General features: G+C 40.3%; 2 protein-coding genes across 12 annotated transcripts in view; one reads left to right on the top strand and one right to left on the bottom strand.

Annotated features, from left to right (window-relative positions):
* Positions 1-5,769, top strand: part of cacnb2a (calcium channel, voltage-dependent, beta 2a) — a 69,177-nt gene extending 63,408 nt beyond the window's left edge. For all 9 annotated transcript variants that reach the window (XM_032504150.1, XM_032504154.1, XM_032504155.1 and 6 more), the window contains 3 exons: positions 1,028-1,123; positions 1,618-1,800; positions 3,112-5,769. In XM_032504150.1, the coding sequence (XP_032360041.1) occupies positions 1,028-1,123; positions 1,618-1,800; positions 3,112-3,864 (1,032 nt within the window). In that variant the 3' untranslated portion in view covers positions 3,865-5,769. The remainder of the gene's footprint in view (positions 1-1,027; positions 1,124-1,617; positions 1,801-3,111) is intronic.
* Positions 5,770-6,413: 644 nt separating this feature from the next.
* Positions 6,414-11,412, bottom strand: part of nsun6 (NOP2/Sun RNA methyltransferase 6) — a 9,309-nt gene continuing 4,310 nt past the window's right edge. For all 3 annotated transcript variants that reach the window (XM_032504163.1, XM_032504162.1, XM_032504161.1), the window contains exons 9-12: positions 9,004-9,148; positions 8,443-8,588; positions 7,237-7,362; positions 6,414-7,149 (exon numbers count right to left, since the gene is read on the bottom strand). In XM_032504163.1, coding sequence (XP_032360054.1) covers positions 6,970-7,149; positions 7,237-7,362; positions 8,443-8,588; positions 9,004-9,148 — 597 coding nt within the window. In that variant the 3' untranslated portion in view covers positions 6,414-6,969. The remainder of the gene's footprint in view (positions 7,150-7,236; positions 7,363-8,442; positions 8,589-9,003; positions 9,149-11,412) is intronic.

Genomic DNA, 11,412 nt, shown 5'->3' on the forward strand with positions numbered 1-11,412 from the left:
TGTGTGTGTGTGTGTGTGTGTGTGTGTGTGTGTGTGTGTGTGTGTGAACCCTATGTGCTGTTCCCTTTTCCTATGTGGAAGACCCTGCCATGAAGTAGGAGCTGAAAGGGTTACAGGATCTGCAGTCAGAGAAACTTAAAAATCCCCAAATTGGTCCAGTCGGAACACAAGAAAAAAGGGCTCTATGAATGTTATGTTCTAGGAACTGCAAAAATTCCTCCAGTTGAAAAGCGGCTATTGATGCATTTTAATGTTGCTGGTGGAGATGGAGCTGGTTTAACTACTTAAGGTACTTTAGCCCAGCTGTTCCTTTCAATGAGTTAAACAATAATCTGAAGGGTCATGATATGATTAATGGTATTGCAAAAAGGTAAAATCAAAGTTCTGCTTCATAAATCTGTTTTACATTTTTTGTCTTTTCTTTTTTTTGTAAAATGAATAAATAAAGTATTAGAGCCAACAGTTGATTAAATAGTACTATGTGAGAAGTTTAGAAAGGAAATGTATTATTGTCTTTTATATATAGGGCAACATGGTGGCCCAATAGCTAGCACTGTGTAAGAAGGTTCTGGGTCCGAATCCAGGTCGCTCCAGGCCTTTCTGTGTGTTTCTGTGTTTGTATGTTCTTCCCATGTTTGCGTGGGTTTCTTTTGGGTGTTCCGGTTTCCACCACAAAAAACATGTACTATGTTCTTCAGTCAGCGCTCTTGATCAAGGCACTGGCTCAGAACTGGAGTTGGTCCCCGGGTGCTGTAATGGCTGCCCACTGCTCCCTTGAAGGATGGGTCACATGCAGAAAATGAATTTTGCTATAAATATTTTGTTTTTTAAATAAGTTTATTAAGTTTATCATGAGTGAATGTTCTAGTTACTATCCAACACTGTCTGTAAGGGGTTTTTACTTCAAAGGAAGCTATGTTTTTTGTCTATCTTTTTGGTAGTAAAAGACTTTAATATTGTCCACACAAAGCCTAAATTCAGTTTTGGTCAAATAAAATCACCATGACCATGTCTTATTTGCCCTCAGGTGCTTCAGAGACTCATCAAGTCTAGAGGCAAGTCTCAGGCCAAACACCTTAATGTCCAGATGGTGGCTGCTGACAAGCTGGCTCAGTGCCCTCCTGTAAGTCTTTACCGTGGTCCCAAATTAACGACCACAAACAACCTGGAGTTTTGCCTTTTAGAGTTGGTGTTTCGCTCTAAATTTTAGTTGCATATATATGTGAAAAAAATTTTTAAGGGTAAAAGCTTGTGCCAGTTCTATTTCCGCTCTTCTGTAATCTGCTTAGTTATTATTTTTGAAAAAGAAGCGAGCGCCCCAGGCATGTGAAAGTGCAGGCTTTATTTAATTTGAAAAAACAATCCATATCTTTCGAGAATTACTGTTTAAGACTTTCTGAGAATTAATTCCTAATGCTATTTAGTGTTTAATTCAGATGGTTGATTCTAACATAGCTAACATTTTGTGTATATATAAAGTTCAGCACGATATCTTTGTAGCTAATTTAAGATCTAAAAACAGCCCTTGAATCAAAGTATTTTATTGTTAAAAAAGAATTCCACTACCGGTTTCCTTTCCCTTTCCTTTAACCCTGTCTGCATCCTTCTCCTCTTCAGGAGATGTTTGATATTATACTAGATGAGAACCAGCTAGAGGACGCTTGTGAGCATATGGCTGATTACCTGGAGGCCTACTGGAAAAGCACTCACCCCACCAGCTGCAACCCCCCCAACGCACTGCTAACAAAGCTGCCCACAGCCACCCTGCCCTCCAGCCCGGCCCCGGTCTCCACCCTGCAGGTACAAGCGCTGAGGCCGCAGGGAGGGTGGGGATACTTGTTGCAAAGCTGTGCATATGAACGGGAAAGGACAGGAAGTGGCAGGGATGGAAAGGGAGAGAAAAATAAAACCTGCAAAAAATGAGGTTTATACCCACACTTACAGTCTTATTACTTCCACATAATGAACGCTGAACAGATGCAGTCACATTCAGGAGCTGAGAGTTATACAATTATACAGCAATTAAAGCTAGTTAGAAGCATGCAAGTCTACTTTACTAAAATAGATATAACATGATATTATTTAGAATGGTAGGGAAGGATCTTATTTTACAAAATTGATAAAAATATGAGATATTTAATATTTATGCATGCATCTGTCTCATCAAGAAGAATAGTTTTTTTTATTGAGCAATAAACATCTGCTGATTTCTGCTGTAACTGTGTAGTGTTTGGACATGAAGAATAATATTCAGATGGAATTCAACATATTATAAACTTTAACTTCCATCTACTGATTATTGTTGCTCTGTTAAACCAGCTTAAAGGCGCATTACTGTCAACAACTGGACCGTTGTGGTGCAGTAGACTGTGGTGAATAGTGGTATACTCGTTGTTCTGAAACTGCTCCAAAGCAGAATTAGGATAAAGTGTGGATTAAGTGTATTGTGGGCTGGCAGAGGTAGACAGGAAGCAATCGTGACTACCTGAAACCCTCAATTTCATATGCAATGTATTTACTTTTCTTACTAGTGAACGTGTCTGAGTGTTTGTTTTTCAAAAGTGTGTCATTGTCATGGTATGAGTCTGTATGGTATAACATAACTTTTCATCTTATGTCATATATCTGAGTGTGTAAATGCTGTATAATCCCATAACCTGTACCCCTCTCTCCATCCACTGCCATCACAATGGGAAATGTAAGACTGAAAATGTGGAAAATCCTGATATTAATGAGGAGCAGGAGTGGGATTGACATGTGATTGCTAGTGTGGTGAGTGTGGAGAGACTATTGGATAAGTGTTTTTTTAGACTTCAGGTGCCAAAAATCCCTAAGAGATCCATCTTGGTCATGCAAAGTAAAAAACACCTTAAAGTTTAACTTTCCTCCTCCAGGATTCATTAACCTTCAATGGATTGTTCATGAATATTCAAGATGCATATTCACTGTGTGTGGGTGTGCCTTTGCGTTCAAGCGCATATATAAAATATGCACCGGAAGCAACAAGGATGAAGTGAATATTAATCTGCATGAGTTGTGTTTGTGCGGTGTTTGCAGTGTCTTTCCTTGCTTTCTGTCACCTGACTGACTGACATGTGTTACTGACCTCAGGGCAGCAGTGCAGAGCAGAAAGGAGAGAAAGCATTAGTGGAGAGAAAGGGTTCCAGAGAGGATCACCAGCACCATCATCACCATCACCACCACCACCAGAGCCAGGACCAGGCTGATGCAGAGGCTGAGGGGGAGAGGCTTGAGGAGGAGAGGCCTCTGAGAACAGAGGCTTCTAGGAGAGCCCAACACATCCACCACCGTTCGTCTTCCACTCGGACTGAGCAACACAACCACCATCACCACCACAGCAACAGTCGAGGTCGGGGACTCTCCCGGCAGGAGACTTTGGACTCGGAAACCCCAGAGAGCAGAGAGAGTCGAGAGAGCAAGGACTCTGCTTATGTGGAGCCGCGTACTCAGCTCCTCCACCAGGAAGAGGATGAGGAGGAGGAAGAGGAGGAGGATGAAGAGGAGGACGAGGATGAGGAGGAGGATGTAGGAGAGGGGCACCCCCAGCAACAACAGCGTTACGAGCCACTTCCCCACCGGGACCACAACCACCATCACCACCACCACCATCACCGCAGTGGGGCGGATGAGGCCGGCCACAGCGCGGGACACCACCGCTCAAAGGAGCGTGAACAGGACCATAATGAACGGAATAAGCAGCGCTCGCACCACCACCGGCCGGCACGCGACCACCACCACCACTACTACGACCGGGACAGAGACAGGGATCGAGAAGGGGAGGTGGCTCCTAAAAAGAGGGGGGACGCAGGAGAATGGGCCAGAGACTCCTACATTCACCAGTGACGGACCAAAGCCCCCCTAAAGCTCATTTGGAACTCCCAACTGTTCTGTTCTCCCATAATGCTGCTATACCCTGAAACCACAGCATCTTATTTATGTACACTTCCTTTGTAAATGCTGTTGCATCTTTTTAAATGACAGGATTTTGATTACATAGATACAAATATAAATATATAAATATATGTATGTGTGTATCTATGCATAGACGTTGTTTATGTGTGGATATGCATGAATATTCTCAAATATGCATATTTTAAACCTGTGTTTGATAAAGCATGACACGAAAGCAGAATTTTTTTTTTCTGTACTGGGCTGTGCTTTCTGTGACTAGCATTTTTATTTTTTATTGTTTTTATTACTTTTTTTTTTCCTTGCTACCACTTGAAGAATTTGTTCCATCAAACTACTGCTAGGGTTGACTGCAACGGTTGACTAACCAAGTTAGTTTGATGCTGTATTTGCAGGTCTTTTGTTAAAAAGAGTAGTTTGTCAATTTGGGAAATAAGCTTATTCGCTTATTATTGCTCAGTTACCAGTTTATTTGGTACACCTAGCTAACACAAGTGCAGTCTAATACAGCAGCCCTGCAATAACGCCTACCTTCATGAAGGTTATAATGTTTTATAAAATGTAATGATCATCTTGGAGGCTGCAGTTTGTGGTGCTGTTAGATTGTATCATGTATTGTTTTACTGGCAGGTGTTACTATTATTTTGTCCACCTCATTTGTATCTGAGGGTAGTCTAAATAACCGGAAGAGGACTGTTGTATTAGACTGCATTAGGCTTTAGCTACCTAACTGCTAACTGAGTCCAGTCTATTATATGTGAGGTAAATATAAAGCTGCTGCTGGTTAGCTTAGCTTAGCTGGAAACAGGGAAGTATGAAGAAAAATCTAAATTAATATCTAATCAATACATTCTCATTTATTTAATTTTTTCACAAAAATGGAAGTCTTAAAAACAAGTTGTGATTTTACGGCACGGCTTAATTTACCGTAAGCTAACCGGCTGCTAACGCTAGCTGCAGGTTTAGATACGAAAGTGGTTTGCATTTTCTCATCTAACTCTCAGCAAGAAAACTAGTTAGCATATTTCCCAAAGTGTCGGACTACTCCCAAATTTTGTGTTCATCATTTATTGCTTAGTTTTTGTTTTAAAGTTTGCGTCCATGGTTTTGGGCATTCGGTTTTAATATATTTAAGCCTCCCTTGAGGTGCACCTTAGTCTTGCCTTACAAGACGAACTAGTTCCACAATAACTTCCTCTCTTACATGCAGTACTGTTCTTTGTATGGGTCCAGAAACATTTTGTAACATTGATACACTCTTGATTCTGCACTTTTACTGATTCACATTGGTTTCAAGTGAAATCTGACATTGCAACTTTACTGTCGGTTTACCGAAACTCCATCAAGGTTCATCTTTTTTTAAGTCTGACCCCCTTTTTCTAATGAATGTTGTTTAATTCCCACTTTAGCTCCAGAATATAAAGGATGTCCATTTTAGGGATATCTTCTTCAACACAACAAAAAATTAAAAGAGGCATTTGCAACTCAAACTATTTAAAAATGTTTACCAGACAAAGATGGTTTTGTCTTTTACCATGTATTCACTCCTCTGACTAAAAGGATCTATTTCAAGAGTCAATGACGTTGGATCAAATTTAAACTTTTAATGTATTAATTCATGATACTGAAAATCTAAATTGAGCTCACTTCATGCTCCTCTGTTTACAAACCCACCATTCCTTCACTCTGTATGGTTTTGCCCGGCAATTTTAACAACTCCATTATTTTGCTACATTGGTAGCAATACAGATTTTCTAACCGTGTACATGTGTATGTACATAATGCATAAATATGATGAATAAAGTTGGCAAGAGAGGACTGTCGAAGGGGGGAAAAGGATCCGATGCATGCTTCGTCAGAAGACCCAGACAGAGCGGTGTCTATAAATAGTCGTCTGAAACTCTGCTGAAAAATTGAGGTAGACTCTCTGGCTTGCCTCCTGAGTTGCCATGACAACATTGACATTAATGACAATACTGAGGGGATGCATCTAAAATAGCTGCTCCGCAAACATGCCTCCAAAATAGACAAACAAGTATTCAGACATGCAGCTGATGTGATCTCAGACGTGTAATATTGTTTAACGCCTTCATTGTGGTAGTGAAAAGAGCAGCAGTCTACATATAGGGAAATGCACAGATTCAGGGAGGTAACGTGCAGTCGGCTAGCATTTCCACACAGGTGTGTTTGAATGGACTTTTGAGAGTCTAATGGTATTCCCAGGAAGAGGGATTGAGCGGATGTTATTTTGAAGGTCCTCAAAAGGCTGCATGTTGCGAGGACCGGCCAGATGTTATTGCACTGTTGGCACAATTCTATTAATTCTGTGCAGTTAGTGGACACCCATAATTCAATTTGCACTGAATAAATTAGTGATGAGTATTGTAATTTGTATTTAAATCAGTGTTTCATAAGTGTAATCCAATAACGTGAAGTTGCTTAATGTATATCGAACATGAAGAAAGAAAAACTTTTTTTAAAGGAAGTTTATTATGAAAAAATGAATAATTTCCTTTTGGTGAATGAATTACACATGACATCATTTCCCTCTTACAAGCAGCAGAAGTCTTAATTAAGAGGTCCCAGTTGTCTCCACCACTACTAACAGACGCTAAATTGTTAATACCTCTCATGACCTCTTTCTGCTCGCTACTTCCTGATCTCTACGATGCCTCGAATCCACTGTGACCATGGCAGCTGTGTCGTCACTGTTGTTATGGCGATGCAAGCACTGCTGCATTTGCCAATACTCATTCAGTTGCCATCCTTTCCAATGTGCCTCCACCCCTCCCTCCTTCCCTTTCTTTCCCTTGCACTCTCCTCTCTCCTGCCCTCATGTTTATAAAGCCTATCCCTATATGGCCCGCAGTTTTAGAGAGCAGCTGTTAAGAGGCAGATGCTGTAAACAGCACAGTGAGCGCCTTTGTCAACACTGCCGCGTCAAAGCACACACAGTGTTATAATATAAACACTATTGTTCCCGTCTGCAGTCTCTGGTGTGAGAGCTCATGGTGCTGGAGGAGAAAACATACCCTCTGGTCAGTTTTTCAGGAACTTGGCAATAAAAAAGCCAATAGTGTCTCTGTCGGCTCTGCAGGGGAGGGGGGCTGCCGTTCCTGTCTGGTCCCAGCTCAGCTCAGGACTGAACCTCTGGAGAAGGCGCAGCTGCTCAGGTGACAGGCCGGCTCCCAGCATGCCTTCTGCACCAATGTGAGGCTCCTGAAAACCAGAGCGTGATTTGGTGACATTTTTATGACATCACCCTCCATATTTAGGAGTCTGTCCACATGGTTGAAGTGGGTTTACCTGAGGCTGAAGCGTGAGGCAGGGGAAGGTTTGGAGGGCCCAGGCTACCTGCTCCTCATTCTCTGCTAGAGTCACTGTGCAGGTGCTATACACAAGAACCCCACCTTTCTTCAACAACTGCACTGCCTGCAATACATTAAGACATTTTATTAAAGCGGCCAGATCCATATTTTTAGTATGACAACGTACAACAATGTGAAAGTGGTTGCTCATAGTGATGAATTATCCTCAGCTTAATTGAGCTTTATTTTTGTTTATGGTTCACAACTTTAATGCTTTGGTTCACTCACTGCTCTCATAGCATTGTTTTTGGCCAATCTTAGTTAAAAAGCCACTTTACACTACCTGTTCAACAGCAAACAGTTACACTATCTGGTGAACATAGTGAAGCACAGTGAATAATGGACTTCCATTCATCAGGTGGCCAGAAACACGACTCCAGATGAAAGATCATGTTGCTCGTTAACTGTGGATGTGTCAATAAGCAACTGTTTTTCAACAAGTTCACATATCAATGTGGTCTTTTTGCTGCCCAAGTGCCCAAAAAGATCAGTTGTTGCAAGTTTAACTCTACGAGCACTAACACAAAAATGAGTCTTCAGTCTAGATGCTGAAAAACTTTGAAGAAATGCATGTAAAACACTGACGAAGCACTATATGTCAGCGGGATAAATTATGTCCTCTGCATTGGACTCTAATCTCCCTTTAGTGATCTATGTGTTAGCCATAGTTGAAGCAAAGTAACATACTTTAAAAATATTTCTTTAGTCTACATTTATGCATATGTGTAAGTAGAAATACTTTCTGGAGCTGCTTTTCTGACTGAAAAAATAACTATCAACAGTCACAAACTCCTGACTCATTTTAGCACTTCAGACCTAAAAGCTGTACATCTAAAAACATCTTCAACAACCAATTGAGTATCAAATCATAGAAAACATTTTGTGTAAAAACAAAATTGTCAATATTACAGTATCAGTGGATTGGGTGTTAAACATCAGTCATATCATTCACAGCTTTGATCAAAGAAAAAAAAAAATCATTTTAAGGTCTATTTTACCAATAAAATGTGAATTCAAGCTGTAAGTCACACAGCAGTATAATAACTGCCAAATGCTGCCATCTACTGGTCAAAGGGATTTAGATAACAATGTGATGTGGAAAAAAAAGGATGTCAAAATGCTTTATCTGTGTGGTAAGTCCTACAGCATGGAATAACTTGCGCTGCAGTGGCTGGTAGGAACAGATCTCCTTGAGGCTCCAGGTACAGGACATGCTGGGTCTCTGTCCGAGGCCGCTACAGGGGGCGTCCAGCAGAACCCGGTCAAAACTTTCAGGAGGGAAGGGAGGTCCTGGAAAATGTTCATAAAAAGAGTTTATATATATATACTTATGGCACGATACGATATTACTGCGATTTTATACATATTGCAATATTCTGCGATATATTGCAATTTATTACCTTTATTACAACTTCTAATTTTTAACAACTTCAAATTATGTCCTCAAAAGGAAACTTTGTCAACATCTGTGTTCTCTAAAAAGATACATTTCTAAGTTTGTTCATCTCACTTCAATTGCATTGCTGCAAAACTGACCAACACAAAAATAATAAAAGATCGATACTTGCCTGTGTATCGATACAGTATTGCTACGGAAAATATTGTGATTTTCCTCACCCCTATATATATATATATATATATATATATATACTACGTGTGTGTGTGTGTGTGTGTGTGTGTGAGCGCGCATACTGTCACTCTGTACCTTCAGCTTCCTGTGCCGAGTCGCTGCTCACAGCTTGAGTGCTGTTAAAGCAATAAACTTTGATCGACTGTAAATGCAACATTTGGGCGTTTTGATGAATTCGATCGATCTTATTTCGGATCCTGTCCAGCGCCACGACCTCGCCCTGCGTGAGACAGAAAGAGACAAACTCATTAACAAGAAACAAAAAGCATCAGTTATTCAGTATTCAGGTCCTTAAAAAATACATTCAAAATCTTACTCAAGTAAAATAAGTATTAGCAAATATACTCGGCCAACTTTATATACTGTATATATTATTAACACTGATGCAATAATGTGTGAGCAGCATTTTGTTGTAGTTTGCTGAAATGAAGCTGGTTTCAAACCTCAATTGAGTCCTAAAAGCCTTATTTTGCAGTGCAGTAAGAATATTTGCCCATAATTAACTTGTTCAAGCAATTCTGGAAATAAGGCAAAAAAAAAAAAAAAGGAAAATGTTTACTCTAGAAAATAATATACACAAGCATTGAAGAGGTGTAGCCCGTTTTAGAAGCCAGTCATATGGTTTAAATACCGTGCAAAATACGTGCAAAGCAATTAGTGACTATAGCAGTCGGATAAATGTAGTGGCGTAGAAGTATTTAGCAGCATAAGAAATGTTCAAGTAAAGTACAAGTACCTAAAAACTACTTCAGTAGAGTAAAGGAGTAAAGAGTAAATTTAGCTAGTACCTTTCCACCAATGATTATACCTGTAGTTTAATTACATACAATGTGGCCTCATTAAATCCAACAATACAGACAGCGGAAAAATATGATTAATGACACACATATCTTTATTATTCCTTTTACAAAAAGTTGTATTTATTTCAGGACTCTTCCACTAGATTCATGTACAATTTACAGCCAATTTTATTTTTCCACTACACTTTTGTTCTTTGTTGCATGCCTATAAGTAGCTTAACATGTGTCTTCTTCACGAAGGACACAGAAACAACCAAAGTCCACAGAGGAGTGCTATAGCATGAATGAAAGCCTCCTATTCTTAGAAACAATCAATTTACAGATCAGTGGTTCACAGTCTTTTTTGCTTCTGTCCACATAAATGTTTATATATGACCTTTCAGCACCAGTTTAATAACTCTATGAGCAGTTCAACCTTCCTTAAATAGTTTAATGTGAATAACTTTAGAAGCCTGGTAGGGTCAAACTAGCAGTACTTAATTACAGTGCGAAAGTATTCGGCCCCCTTGAACTTTTCAACCTTTTGACACATTTCAGGCTTCAAACATAAAGATATAAAAAAAATATTTTTTTGTGAAGATCACAACAAGTGGGACACAATTGTGAAGTGGAACGAAATCTATTGGATATTTTAAACTTTTTTAGCAAATAAAAACTGAAAAGTGGTGCGTGCAAAATTATTCGGCCCCTTTACTTTCAGTGCAGCAAACTCACTCCAGAATTCAGCGAGGATCTCTGAATGATCTAATGTTCTAAATCTAAATGCTGATGGTGATAAATAATCCACCTGTGTTGTGATCAAGTCTCTATAATGCACCTGCTCTGTAATAGTCTCAGGGTTCTTTGAAAGCGCGCAGAGCATCATGAAACCAAGGAACACACCAGCTGGTCCTAATACTGTTGTGGAGAAGTTTAAAGCCGGATTGGATACAAAAGATTTCCCAAGCTTAAACATCCCAAGGAGCACTGGCAAGCGATCATTTTGAAATGGAAGGAGTCAGACCACTGAAAATCTACCAAGACCTGGCCGTACCTGTAAACTTTCAGCTCAGAAAAGGAGAAGACTGATCAGAGATGCAGCCAAAGGCCCATGATCACCTGTGAACTGCAGAGAACTACAGCTGAGGTGGGAAGTCTGTCCATGGACAACAATCAGTCGTACACTGCACAAATCTGGCCTTCATGGAGATGGCAAGAAGAAAGCCATTTTAATTTTTTTTTTTTTTTTTTTTTTTTTAATCTGTTTATTAATCCTCAATGGGGAAATTACAATTTCACTACTTACGTCCACACTTTTAGTAGTCACACGCAGTCCTGAACTACACACACACATGTTCAGGATCTAACATGCACTAATGGAGAGATGTCAGAGTGAGTGGCTGCCACCGAACCAGCGCCCTGAGCGGTGGGGGGGTACGTGCCTTGCTCAACAGCACCTGGCAGTGCCCAGGAGTGAAGTGGCATCTCTCCAGCCACCAATCCACACTCCCTTCTTTTTGGTCCATACGGGGACTTCAACAAGTGACCCTCCGGTTCCCAACCCAACTCCCTATGGACTGAGCTACTGCCACCCCGATATTTCTCAAAGATATCCATAAAAAGTCTTGTCTAAAGTTTGCCACAAGCTACCTGGGAGACACACCAAACATGTGGAAGAAGGTGCTCTGGTCAGATGAAACCAAAA

Source organism: Etheostoma spectabile, chromosome 22 (assembly GCF_008692095.1).
Source record: "Etheostoma spectabile isolate EspeVRDwgs_2016 chromosome 22, UIUC_Espe_1.0, whole genome shotgun sequence".
Classification (NCBI taxonomy): Eukaryota; Metazoa; Chordata; class Actinopteri; order Perciformes; family Percidae; genus Etheostoma; species Etheostoma spectabile.